The sequence below is a fragment of the Dendropsophus ebraccatus genome, chromosome 2 (genome assembly GCF_027789765.1).
Source record: "Dendropsophus ebraccatus isolate aDenEbr1 chromosome 2, aDenEbr1.pat, whole genome shotgun sequence".
Classification (NCBI taxonomy): domain Eukaryota; kingdom Metazoa; phylum Chordata; class Amphibia; order Anura; family Hylidae; genus Dendropsophus; species Dendropsophus ebraccatus.
The window spans coordinates 97,855,357-97,870,263 of record NC_091455.1 but is presented as its reverse complement, the minus strand read 5'-3'; the positions used below and the strand labels follow the sequence as shown (position 1 = coordinate 97,870,263).

At 45.0% G+C, this 14,907-nt stretch overlaps 1 protein-coding gene across 1 annotated transcript in view; it reads left to right on the top strand.

The window, feature by feature from the left end:
- LOC138784155 (collagen alpha-1(XXI) chain-like) overlaps window positions 1-5,635 on the top strand; it is an 88,754-nt gene extending 83,119 nt beyond the window's left edge. Inside the window, exon 25 of the mRNA XM_069959668.1 lies at window positions 4,048-5,635. Coding sequence (XP_069815769.1) covers window positions 4,048-4,238 — 191 coding nt within the window. The 3' untranslated portion in view covers window positions 4,239-5,635. The remainder of the gene's footprint in view (window positions 1-4,047) is intronic.
- The last annotated feature ends 9,272 nt before the right edge of the window (window positions 5,636-14,907 follow it).

Below are 14,907 nucleotides of genomic sequence, written 5' to 3'. Positions count from 1 at the left end.
CATCAAGGGGTCCATATCCTCATTGCACGCCTTGTTAGATTCCCTGAGGGGTGTAGTTTCCAGAATGCGGTCACTTGTGGGGGGTTCCAGTGTTTTGGCAGCACAAGGGCTCTGTAAATGCGACATGGCGTTCATCATCCATTCTGGCCAAATCCAGCCTCCAAACTCCAAATGGCACTCCTTCCCTTCGGAGGCTTGCCCTGCACCCACATGGCGCTTTATGTCCACATGTGGGGTATTTACGGACTCGGGAGAAATTGCTCTACACATTTTGTGTGTTTTTTTATCTTTTAACCCCTTGTGAAAATGAAAAAAAATCAAGGCTAGACTAACATTATAGTTTAAAAAATGTAATATTTCATTTTCACGCCATATTGTTTCACATTTGTGCCCGTCACCAGTGGGGTCCATATACTCACTACATCCCTAGTTACATTCCTTGAGGGGTTTAGTTCCCATAATGGGGTCACTTGTGGGGGGTTTCAACTGTCTTGGCAACACAGGGGCCTTTTAAATGAAACATGGCCCTCGAAATCCATTCCAGCCAAATCCAGCCTCCAAAAGCCAAATGGAACTCCTTCCCTTTGGAGTCTTACCCTGCACCCGCATGGCGCTTTATGTCCACATGTGGGGTATTTCTGTAATTGCTCTACACATTTTGTGTTTTTCTTTATCTTTTAACCCCTTTTTAAAATGAAAAAATCAAGACAAGATCAATGATTTAGTATAAAAATTAACATTTTTTTACTCTAAATGTTGGTCTAGCCTTGATTTTTTTACATTTCCACAAGGGGTTAAAAAAGGAAATGAGCGCAAAACGTGTAGGGTAATTTCCCCTGAGTACAAAAATACCCCACATGTGGATATAATGTGCCATATGGGCACAGGGCAAGCCACCAAAGGGACAGAGCGCCATTTAGAGGCTGGAATGGAGGATTGAGGCCATGTCGCAATTACAAAGCTCCTGTGCTGCCAGGACAGTGGGAACCCCCCACAAGTGACCCCATTCTGGAAACTACATCCCATAAGGAATCTAACAAGGGGTGCAGTGAGCATATGGACCCCACTGGTAGCAGGCACATATGTAGAACATGTGGTGTGAAAATAAAAAATTCTATTTTTTTTCATCCCTGCTGCCCCCCTTGTTAGATTCCTTATGGGGTGTAGTTTCCAGAATGGGGTAACTTGTGGGTTGTTTCTACTGTCCTGGCAGCACAGAGGCTTTGTAATTGCATCATGGCAAGTCTCTAATGGGAATGGCGGCCATACCTATTTAGCTGGGGAAAAGGGACAATTTTAATTTATTTTGGGGTTGTTAGGCCAATTATTAGTTTATAAGGTTGAAAATGACAGATGTCCATCAAATTCAACCAGAGGAAGGCAAAAAACCCTCATAAGGCAGACGACAGTAGCCTCATCACTGGGAAAAAATTCCTTCCCGACTCCATAATGGTAATCAGAATAATCCCTGGACCAACGTGACCCCTGAAATAGGAATAAGTGACAGAATTTAGATAATGTAGAACTTCGATGACGTGTGGTACGCCTTGAAGCGATCCAGTATGCAGAGGCCGGGGTGATCAGGACAGGCGTCACACTGGAAAATGGTGTCCTTCCTGATCCCCCTGTTACGTCACACTCTGCACTTCTTCTGGGGTCTCCCGTTTTCCAGTGTGGGGGACGTCACCTGGAAAAAGCTCGGGCAGCGAGGGACCGGAAGAGGGGGTGCTGGTATAAAAGTTATCCCCGTACAGGTGGTAACCTTTATCCAGCAGTGGGAAGATCAGTTCCCGAACGATCTTCCCACTAACTCTGAGGACGGGGGGAGGGGGGTTCATCTGGGGGCTGGATTCGGGTGTCCCTTCCTTCATACACTCTAAGGGTACCTGCCCACTGCGGAATGACGAAGGATAACCCTTTGTGCATTGCACAGCTGGCACCCGCCGGTGGACTGATGCGGGCGCGTGTCTCCGCTTGAGTCACACTCCATTCTATGCACGGGCGGATTCTGCCCTCTGTCCAAAGAATGAACGTGTTCATTCTTTGGACGGACGACGGAATTCGCCTGTGCATAGAATGGAGTCTATTACACGGGTGGAGACACGCGCCCGCATCAGTCCGCCGGCGGGTGCCAGCTGCGTAATGCACAAAGGGTTATCCTTCGCCATTCCGCAGTGTGCACGTACCCTAAATCTGTAAGTGTACCCTGAGGTACTCTCACAGAGTTTGTAGAATTTAACGCCATACCGTCATCTCTTAATGGGACGGTACTGGCTGAAAAGACGTGTCTGGGGGGCAGCGTACGCTACGCTACCCCCAGACACGTCACTGGATGATGAGGAAGAGGATGAATGGGGGGAAAAAAGGATCCCCCCATTCATCCTCACTGGCTGTTTCAGTGTCGGAGGCAATAATAATGTATGCGTCTGACGCCGAAAACACCCTGGGGGCCATGTTTATACGGGGACTAGTATATGGGGTATGTAAATGTGTAGTGGTGTAGTGTAAAACTTTATTCCGTGTAGTGTTATGGTGTTTTTTACATGTTTTTTTAACATTAAGTTTAAAAAAAAACAAACTACGCCAAGAAAGGAGTTGCCGATAAATGCCGCACTTATAAGCAGGCCGTGGCTGTAGGATATAGGAAAAAAACACCCTACGCCAAAAAGGAGGAGTTGCTGATCAGCGGCGCACTTACGCGCGATGCTAATCAGCACTCAGTGGCGATAGGGTGCGGAAAATAAAAAATAAAAAATTGGAAAAAAAAAACCTAGCGGCGATCGTCAGCACGGGAGGGGTTAATCACCCCCCCGTGCCGACAAGCAGGGATAGCCTGCTATACATTATAGCAGGCCATCTTCCCCGATCGCTGCGTGTGTACACGCAGCGGTCCGGGAAACCGCGGGCATAAATGTACGCCCCTTTGCGTTAAGGCACCGGTTTTGGGGGCGTACACTTACGCCCGCGGTCGTTAAGGGGTTAATATGTTTTTGTGTTTGTTAAAAGTAAAAATTTTAAAATTGATAAATTAAACAGACTGCAAAAATGCAGTGTGAACCCAGCCTAAGGACCAGTTCACACGGAGTAAAATCGGCGGAATTCTGCGTCGAATGTCAATTCTTTCAGAGGAAAGCCATGAAAGCGGTGGTGTGCAAGCCGTCCCATTGAAACTGACGGCAGGCGGGAATTCTGCCGATTTTTACTTTGTGTAAACATACCCTTATAGAGCTAAAATCAGGCCCCCTTCCTCCAGGCTGTGCTGTTCTGCTCTGTGGTGATTCTATTCATAAGATGGCCGACATGGAGGAGCCTGTGACCATACCTTCCCCCAAAGTCTACCAGTGAGCCTGTATGTGCCTAAGGAGGACACAGAGGGGCATGGTCAAGGAGATGCATGTCATGGCTGTTAGGAAACATCCTGTATAATCGCGACTCCGTGGGAACATCAGTGCTGTAGGCCCCTATGCTAAGAAGAGGCATTATTACACAGGATTAGAGATGAACGAACCTCGAGCATGCTCGAGTCCATCTGAACCCGAGCGTTTGGCATTTGATTAGCGGTGGCTGCTGAAGTTGGATAAAGCTCTAAGGTTGTCTGGAAAACATGGATACAGCCAATGACTATATCCATGTTTTCCAGATAGCCTTAGGGCTTTATCCAACTTCAGCAGCCACCGCTAATCAAATGCCGAAAGTTCGGGTTCGGATGGACTTGAGCACACTCGAGGTTCGCTCTTTTCCTGACAGCCATGACTCCATAGACGTGATTTACATGAGGTGCAGGAGATTTACAAAGTGCGTTTTCATTCCATATGAGTAACGCTCATAGCAGCTACTTATATGGTTGGAAACAGTGCTGGGGGCTATACTGCATTGTATTTTTATCCACATGCACAATTTTCTGGTTTTTGGTTTCCTGTAAACATCAACAAGATCAGTGCTAGTCATTGTGCAGCCCCTAGCCTGTGCAAAAGTGCCTTTAGTTTAGTAATTATAAATTTCTTTACATTTATACATGCTCTAGTAATTTACATTGGTGTCTGGCAGGATTACCTGGAATTAACGGAAGCAATGGAGAAGGACTGGTTGGGCCTCCTGGAAGTCCTGGAAAAAATGGAGTACCTGGAACTCCAGGCAAACGTGGATTTCCTGGAACTCCTGGAGTCTGTGATCTGTCTTCTTGTCTTTCTGCATATGGAGTTAGGGATAACCCTTTCAGAAAAGGACCAAACTTTTGAACCTGGAAACTGTCTCAACTCAGGAAAAAGGACTTTGGCATGCTACAAGAGGGTTTCTGCTGCATGCATAATACGGTATACATGTTGCACTAATGTCTTCATGTCGTGCATATGGTTTCTAAATGGACTACTGTCATCAAATATCCATTTACTTTCCAGGGTAAGGGAGTTTAGTGTTACTCTTATTAAAGTAGGTTATCATTTTTCATGGGAAGAAAATATCTCACATGCTCTGGAACCACGAGGCCTAAGACGCTAAATTAATGTCTGGTAATTTGGATCAGATAGATAACGTACGATATATGGAGCCATTAAAATGTGATCTGCTATAGTGTTTTTTTTTTTATTTGTATAGCGCACACAGATTCCACAGCGCTTCACCTATCTGTATGTTTTTGGGTGTGGGAGGAAACCCACGCAAACACGGAGAGAACATACAAACTTTTTGCAGATGTTGCCCTTGGTCGTATTTGAACCCAGGACTCCAAGGCTACAGTGCTAACCACTGAGCCACCGTGCTGCCCTAGTGCCTTAAAAGATAACTCAGAAGAAATGTAAAAATCCAGGGGGGGTGGGGGGCAGGGTAATTGCGAAATCTGCAATTCCCCTGCATAATTACGGACAAACTTTGCAGGCGTGTGAATGAGGCCTAACAATTAATTTTTATCGACAAGGTGGTGTGTGTAAAACTTATTATTATCGTTAAGGTGGTACATTCGCTTTATAGGGGCTTTCTGGCCAGAAACTATTGATGGCTTATCGGCAGGATTGGCACAAAAACAGTGGCAGAAATAAAAAATGTACGTTTATAATGGCTAATAGTCCCTATTCCACACATACAGGGATTTTAACGAACACCATCAATATGTATGGAAAACATGTACCTTGTGTGAACTTTCCCCAAACCATATGGTAGCTTATGAACAACACAAAACAACTACAGGCAAAAAAACTCTAAACTGTAAAAACTCTTAAACTGGTGGTTTAAAGAAGTCGTCCACGGCTTCATTCTGATACTATGGCACCGCTCATATCCCGCAGGAGGTGGCGTCACGGCTCTTCTGGCCTCTTTTCTTTCTCTAGGGCTATTGAAGGCTGAAAGTCAGGGTCTCCAATCCATCTCTAGGAGAGCACTCTCATAGAGATATATTGGAGACTCTGACTTCTGACCTTCCTAGCTGCAGGCCAATCAGCGAAGAAGTCATGTGGGCGCCCACAGGATTTAAACGCCGCCGGTGCAGGCTGGTTTATATACTTATTAGTTATGATCAGTGCCGTGCAGCTGCATTCCAGTCCTAGGGCACTGTTGAATGAAGCTGCGCTGTGACACACCGATAATCATTGGTAAGTATATGCACCAGCCTGCAGTGGGGGGAGGGATAAAAAAAATAATGTTGATGACTTCTTTAAGGTGAACCTATACTTCAGAATAATTTACCTATACTTCAAAATAATGAATGAAATATATTCGCTAAAATGTTTACATGAATCTTAAGTTATCAGTATTACAATGTTTCTTTTATATTGTTATCAACGTCATCATCCAAACCATTGTTATGAGCTTACTATGTTTCTTTCATAATAAAATGTTTAACTTGGTTTTTTTTTGTTTTTTTTATATATTATTTAAGATGGGTATGAAAAAGTAATAATATACCAACACAGACACCACATGGGATTATTTCTAGTTGTTAATTTAAAGTGACTCTGTCTCCTCCGGACGACTTACTAAACTAGTGGCACCACTGGATAGATATCAATAAAAGCATTCGCATACCCAGCGTTTTTATTCTAATAAAAAAAAAATTATGCGAAAAGTGTCAAAGAGGTGGAACCTATTGTTCCCTGGGCCCTAGCACTGCTATGCTTCAATGTGCTGCATGCACAGGGTATGTCGCTGATTATGCAAGGGGTAGGCATACAGCACAGTGAAGCAAAGTGGTGCTAGAACACAGGGGACAATAGGCCCAGCCTCTTTGACTCGCAGCTCAAATTAAGATTTTTTTTTTTAATGAAAATTGCACGGACAACAAAGGTATGCTCTGAATGTTCTTAATAATATCTATCCAACAGTGTCCCTAGCTTGGTAGGTGGTCAGGGGGTGACAGATTTCCTTTAAATGTAAACATTAGCATTATGCATTGGTCACAAATAAACAAGAAGTGTCACTCTACCTCATCAAACTGCAAACTGAGAGATCCATATTTCAGTAATGGGGACCACTCACTATTTTCCTAAGGTGCTGTGTATGGAAATGCTGATGATCTGCAAAGAGTTTGTATGATCCCCAGTGTTTGCATGGATTATCTATGGAAACTCTGGTTTTCTCAAACACTCCAAAGACATACTAATGGGTACAGTTTGAATTTAGATTGTGAGTTCCATTTGGAACAGGGACTGATTTGAGTAATGAGAAGCTCTGTAGAACCCTGTGGAGCATGTTGGCGATATATCAATAATAATAATTATTATTATGGATAGAAATACCAGCACTTGTGCTAAATAGTAAGCATGGGAAATATATCATACACTATTTCTAAAACAGCAAAATGGAGTACAAAATAGACAATTCTTACCATTATTTCATTTACCGCTGATCCTTAATGACAGAACCATGACGGAGGATGCTTTGCTTGTCACTCTAGAGACAGGATACAGAGAAAGTTAAACACCCTACCACGTAGCTCTAAACAATAATATTAGAGTGCCAATAGACTAAGAAAATTTCAGATACCTTTCTTGAAGTAACTGACTATGTGCACGGGAATGGCGCAGAGGTTGAAGGTAAGAGACATACCTTCCTCCTCGGCTTCTCCTGCGCAATAGGGGGCTATCAGCAGATTAGATTCATCAAACCTGCTGATAGTTCCCCTTTACTCTCCTGACGTCCAGACAATTTCTATGTTTCTATGTAAAACTGTCCTTTTTATTGCTGGGATTCTGGCAAAACCTGTGATATTAAAGGGGAACTATCAGCAGGTTAGAAGAATCGAACCTGCTGATATATCGCTATAGCGCAGGAGGCACCAAGGATGAGGGTATCCCTCTTACCTTATTCATTCACTCCTTGGTCCGATCTGGCCAGCAGGGGGCAGAACAGTAATATGGGGGCGGGCCAAAGTTCCTAACAGCGCCTCAGTGCTCCTAAAGGTCTTACTGGACTATGGAATGAACAACTAAGTGCACAGAAAAGGCGCTGTAGATGAAGGTACAGAACATGCTTTCCTCCTCAGCGCCTCCTGTGCAAAAGGGACCTATCAAGTTAGATTTGTCTAACCTGCTGATCGTTCTCCTTTAAAGGGGAACTCCAGGTAGAGGTTAAAAAAATGAAACTTCTGCAGAAGCATAAAGCATTACTTGCCTATCTATTCCAGTTTTGAAACTACCAAAAATCCATTTGTTTTTTTTTGTTTTTTTTTTTGGGGGGGGGGGGAGTTGTTCTGTTTTGTGTTTCTGCACTTCCTGGTTGATCAGTTGTACACAGTACTACAGGTTCCAGAATGCAATGCTTTCCCTCAGCTGTTCATCATGGTCCTCCACCCTGCCTGTTCCCCGCCCAAATCTGTTGCAGAACATCTAGACTGTGTTCACACATTGCAGTTTCATTGTTACTGAATTATTTGCAGTATCATTTCATTGCTGTCCCACCCACCCACAGAGCACACTGTATTCTCTACCTGTAACACCACACAGCATGCTGTATTCTCTACCTGTAACACCACACAGCACGCTGTATTCTCTACCTGTAATACCACACAGCACACTGTATTCTCTACCTGTAACACCACACAGCACATTGTATTCTCTACCTGTAACACCACACAGCACACAGTTACTACCTGTAACACCACACAGCACGCCGTATTCTCTACCTGTAACACCACACAGCATGCTGTATTCTCTACCTGTAATACCACACAGCACACTGTATTCTCTACCTGTAACATCACACAGCACGCTGTATTCTCTACCTGTAACACCACGCAGCACACTGTATTCTCTACCTGTAACACCACACAGCACACTGTATTCTCTACCTGTAACACCACACAGCACGCTGTATTCTCTACCTGTAACACCACACAGCACACTGTATTCTCTACCTGTAACACTACACAGCACACTGTATTCTTTCCCTGTAACAGTACATAGCACGCTGTATTCTCTACCTGTAGCACCACACGAGGCGCTGTATTCTCTATCTGTAACACCACACAGCACGCTGTATTCTCTACCTGTAACACCACACAGCACACTGTATTCTCTACCTGTAACACCACACAGCACGCTGTATTCTCTACCTGTAACACCACACAGCACGCTGTATTCTCTACCTCTAACACCACACAGCACGCTGTATTTTCTACCTGTAACACCACACAATTACTATCTGTAACACCACACAGCACGCTGTATTCTCTACCTGTAACACCACACAGCACACAGTTACTACCTGTAACACCACACAGCACGCCGTATTCTCTACCTGTAACACCACACAGCATGCTGTATTCTCTACCTGTAATACCACACAGCACGCTGTATTCTCTACCTGTAACATCACACAGCACGCTGTATTCTCTACCTGTAACACCACGCAGCACGCTGTATTCTCTACCTGTAACACCACACAGCACGCTGTATTCTCTACCTGTAACACCACACAGCACGCTGTATTCTCTACCTCTAACACCACACAGCACGCTGTATTTTTTACCTGTAACACCACACAATTACTATCTGTAACACCACACAGCACGCTGTATTCTCTACCTGTAACACCACACAGCACGCTGTATTCTCTACCTGTAACACCACACAGCACACTGTATTCTCTACCTGTAACACCACACAGCACACTGTATTCTCTACCTGTAACACCACACAGTGCGCTGTATTCCCTACCTGTAACACCACACAGCACGCTGTATTCTCTACCTGTAACACCACACAGCACGCTGTATTCTCTACCTGTAACACCACACAGCACGCTGTATTCTCTACCTGTAACACCACACAGCACTGTATTCTCTACCTGTAACACCACACAGCACAGTGTATTCTCTACCTGTAACGCCACACAGTGCGCTGTATTCCCTACCTGTAACACCACACAGCATGCTGTATTCTCTACCTGTAACACCACACAGCACGCTGTATTCTCTACCTGTAACACCACACAGCACGCTGTATTCTCTACCTGTAACACCACACAGCATGCTGTATTCTCTACCTGTAACACCACACAGCACGCTGTATTCTCTACCTGTAATACCACACAGCACACTGTATTCTCTACCTGTAACACCACACAGCACATTGTATTCTCTACCTGTAACACCACACAGCACACAGTTACTACCTGTAACACCACACAGCACGCCGTATTCTCTACCTGTAACACCACACAGCATGCTGTATTCTCTACCTGTAATACCACACAGCACACTGTATTCTCTACCTGTAACATCACACAGCACGCTGTATTCTCTACCTGTAACACCACGCAGCACACTGTATTCTCTACCTGTAACACCACACAGCACACTGTATTCTCTACCTGTAACACCACACAGCACGCTGTATTCTCTACCTGTAACACCACACAGCACACTGTATTCTCTACCTGTAACACTACACAGCACACTGTATTCTTTCCCTGTAACAGTACATAGCACGCTGTATTCTCTACCTGTAGCACCACACGAGGCGCTGTATTCTCTATCTGTAACACCACACAGCACGCTGTATTCTCTACCTGTAACACCACACAGCACACTGTATTCTCTACCTGTAACACCACACAGCACGCTGTATTCTCTACCTGTAACACCACACAGCACGCTGTATTCTCTACCTCTAACACCACACAGCACGCTGTATTTTCTACCTGTAACACCACACAATTACTATCTGTAACACCACACAGCACGCTGTATTCTCTACCTGTAACACCACACAGCACACAGTTACTACCTGTAACACCACACAGCACGCCGTATTCTCTACCTGTAACACCACACAGCATGCTGTATTCTCTACCTGTAATACCACACAGCACGCTGTATTCTCTACCTGTAACATCACACAGCACGCTGTATTCTCTACCTGTAACACCACGCAGCACGCTGTATTCTCTACCTGTAACACCACACAGCACGCTGTATTCTCTACCTCTAACACCACACAGCACGCTGTATTTTTTACCTGTAACACCACACAATTACTATCTGTAACACCACACAGCACGCTGTATTCTCTACCTGTAACACCACACAGCACGCTGTATTCTCTACCTGTAACACCACACAGCACACTGTATTCTCTACCTGTAACACCACACAGCACACTGTATTCTCTACCTGTAACACCACACAGTGCGCTGTATTCCCTACCTGTAACACCACACAGCACGCTGTATTCTCTACCTGTAACACCACACAGCACGCTGTATTCTCTACCTGTAACACCACACAGCACGCTGTATTCTCTACCTGTAACACCACACAGCACTGTATTCTCTACCTGTAACACCACACAGCACAGTGTATTCTCTACCTGTAACGCCACACAGTGCGCTGTATTCCCTACCTGTAACACCACACAGCATGCTGTATTCTCTACCTGTAACACCACACAGCACGCTGTATTCTCTACCTGTAACACCACACAGCACGCTGTATTCTCTACCTGTAACACCACACAGCATGCTGTATTCTCTACCTGTAATGCTGATATTGGAATAAAGCAAAGAACCTTTTGATTTTTTTTTCATTAATTTCCACACACATATTATGATCAAGCATCTTTTATCTTTGAAGTTGAGCCGCACAATAAGGCTCTGATCCTCTCTGCCGTTTAGCGCCATTAACTTGTGTTACTGCATCATTTTTGTGAATACGCTGCAGTACTGCAATGACACTCCAACATGTGTGAACACAGCCCTAACTTCACTGCACACTTCTGCACAATCAGAGAAATCAGTGCAGCAGCTGCTTCTAGCTGGTCAGAGATGGTGAATCACTCAGCCAGCCAAGCCTCCTGTGACACCACGCCCTGCCCCCGTCTGCATCATCAGCCTGTGTCTAGCAAACACACACAATGTGAGACAAAGGCATGGAAGATTTGTCTCCTAAGGTGGGAGAGGAGAGGGAGCACTAGACAATGTGAATTGGCACAGAGGCCATTTTTCTTCACTTCCTGGATTTCAAATAGCTACCAGTGTGTGGCAGAACCGCACAGATACGGTAATACATTGTATAGACACATCTATATAACTTTTAATGTACTTTTGATAGAAAACAAGTTTTCTTTATCCAGAGTTTCCCTTTAAAGGTAACAGGGGAAAGCATATGTTAACTCCATCTCCCACTGAAAGGCAATTACAATGACAACCACTAGGGATGGTCCGAACCGAGTTCGGTTCGGGTTCGTACGAACCCGAACCCTCGGTAATGATTCCCGCTGTCTGCCCGCTCCATGGAGCGGAGCGGGCGGATCCAGCGGGAGGACCGCCTGGAAAACTGGGATATAGCCATAGGCTGTATCCCAGTTTTCCAGGCGTTACTCCCGCTGGATCCGCCCGCTCCACGGAGCAGGCAGACAGCGGGAATCTGCTGACGAGCGTTCGGGTTCATACGAACCCGAACCTCGGCAGGTTCGGACCATCCCTAATGCTGCGTTTACACGTAACGATTATCGTGCGAATTTGCGCGATAACGGTCGAATTGGAATGATAATCGTACGTGTAAACGCAGCGAACGATCGAACGACGCACGATAAATCGTACATCGTGATCTTTCATCAGGTCAGCAAATCGTCGTTCATCGTACGCAAAAAATTCGCAAATCGTTCCGTGTGAACAGTCGCTCCCCAATTTAACTAATGTGTGAGATAGGCTTAAACGATCGCAGTGCGAATTTTCGTACGATATATCGTACCGTCTAAACGCTGATCGTTATAAAAAAAAAATCGTAACTCAGACATCGCTAATCGTACGATCGGGCCAATAATTGTTACGTGTAAACGCAGCATAACTACCATTGATCTGCAGAGAAGACACATCTGTTTACACCTATCAGTAAACAATTAAAGGGAATGTATCAGCTAGATTTTTTTCCTGATTAGATCCAGATGCTTATTTTTCTGATGGTAATTTTTTTAAGTACATTATAATGGGGGTTGTCATATTGCCTGTGCTCTTTTCAACAGTATTTAGTGACATGCTTTCCATACTTTAAGACATAGACACAAGAAACGTCTTTAGACTCCATTCTTTGTATGGGCACATTTTTAAGAATGCTTTATAACCTTTGTGACCTGTGCAAAGGTTGACCTACAGGGAATGGAAGGCTGAGCTGTGAACATTATCTATTCTTTGATATCTACAGGTGTCACCTTTTGCTGTAATTATCTACAGATCACTTTACAGCAGCCACCTACTTACACAACAAGGAGTCTCAGCTTAGTTTTAAGCCTAGTGGCCAGAATAAAAACAGTAAGAATTTAGGATCCTTTTATAATATGTAGTAAATAGAGATAAGCGAACCTCGAGCATGCTCGAGTCCATCCGAACCCGAACTTTCGGCATGTGATTAGCAGTGGCTGCTGAACTTGGATAAAGCCCTAAGGCTATGTGGAAAACATGGATATAGTCATTGGCTGTATCCATGTTTTCCAGACAACCTTAGAGCTTTATCCAAGTTCAGCAGCCCCCACTAATCAAATGCCAAAAGTTTGGGTTCGCATGGACTCGAACCCGAACCCGGTTCGCTCATCTCTAGTAGTAAACCATCAAAATGAATTAAAATATGTTTAACCCCTTCCTGACTTCCCCATGTAAATTAATGTAATAGGTAGGAGAGTATGGGGTGGGTTCAGTAGCTGAGCCCATTCCATATATACCATATATAGTTGGTGTGCACTACTAATAACCAACATCAGAGATCCTGTTGATGCTGCAGTCAACAATAATCACAGCAATAACTTTTATGTAAAGGTGTATTCTAGGGCCCATTTCTTTAGAAGTGTGCTGAAGCTGGTGCTAAATAGAAAAACGACACAACACAAGTGATTAAATCTCCTATTACACAGGGCGACGGGGCTGTTGTTTGCTCCCCTTCGCCCGCCGGGTGAGTGCAGGGGAGGCCACAGGTGGCGTTGGTTGCCCGGGTGAATGCTAGATCGTAGAAGATAGCGGCGGGCTGCCGCCGCTGCTCTTGTTCCGCAGAGCAACAGCAGCATATCGCTGCTATCATAGTCATTTGTCTTTCAACATGTTGAAAGACAAACAACAGTAACGATCAGCCAACATCGTTCATGTCGCGCCGCCCTGTTCTCCCGTCCAGCTGCAGCTTCCTGGTCTGAGCTGCGGCTTGAGACGTGACGACTCAAGGCAGCTTAGTCATTTAGCGGTCTCTAGTGGAGTCCTGCCTTGGCCGTCACGTCTCAAGCCGCAGCTCAGACCAGGAAGCAGCAGCCGGAGGGGAGATCGAGACTACGTGATCCGGGACCCGACCGTGCACAGAAAATGACCCCAGCCCGGAGTACCTTTTTAAAGCAACTCTGTACCCACAATCTGACCCCCCAAACCGCTTGTACCTTCGGATAGCTGCTTTTAATCCAAGATCTGTCCTGGGGTCCATTCAGCAGGTGATGCAGTTATTGTCATAAAAGACAACTTTTAAACTTGCAGCCCTGTGCCCAACGGGCGTGGCTTAGATTGCGTATGCATTAGGCTGGCACCACCTCTCTGTCCCTCCTCCCCGTCCTCCTCATCATTAGGAATGCTCCAGGCAGATTGTCTCCTATTCAGCTGTGTGACTACTGAACATGGGCTGGATCATTAAGACACCTGTGCAATGTTCAGACAGGAGAAAATGTTCCAGTGGCATTCCAAATGATGAAGAGGGTGGGGAGGAGGGACGGAGGGGTGGTGCAAGGTTAGGGCACAGGGCTGCAAGCTTAAAAGTTGTTTCTTAAGACAATAACTGCATCACCTGCCGATCGGACCACAGCACAGATCTTGGATTAAAAGCAGCTATCTGACGGTACAAGTGGTTTGGGGGGACAGATTGGGGGTACAGAGTCACTTTAAGGCAAATCAACACTGCAGACACTGACAGGCAATAGCAGCTGCCAAGTCTGACCCCAGAACTGCTGCACGGCAAGCATTTTGGGAATAGCAGCAATTTAGGGAGTAAGGTAAGTATGTGAAGGTGACCATGAAGGGTTAATACTTTTGGAAAAACATTGTATTCTTTGAAATGCCTTCAGCTTTGGAACCGCTTCTAGCTGGACAAGACTGGTCTACGAGACATGCTGGAATGTTGGCAGCCCCCCTGAGACGATGCCACCCTGAACACACAAAAGAAGAAGATAATGTCTAATAAATAACCACTAACCAGCTCACTGCGCCGGACAGGATATAGCTAACCATTTATGGAATAACCAATCACAGTATTACATGTATACTCTTTGTGACTTGAAACTCCGCCTATAATGAAGGAACATATAATCAATGTGAAACTAAATAAAGAGTAGTATATACTCAAATGTTGGCTGAGAGAGAGGTTATACCAACTATCTGTGTCTGGTGTTATCTACTCATCGCTAGCACTCAGCTCTATTCAATTTGGACAGGCATAGTCACTTGGGAATAAGGTGGATG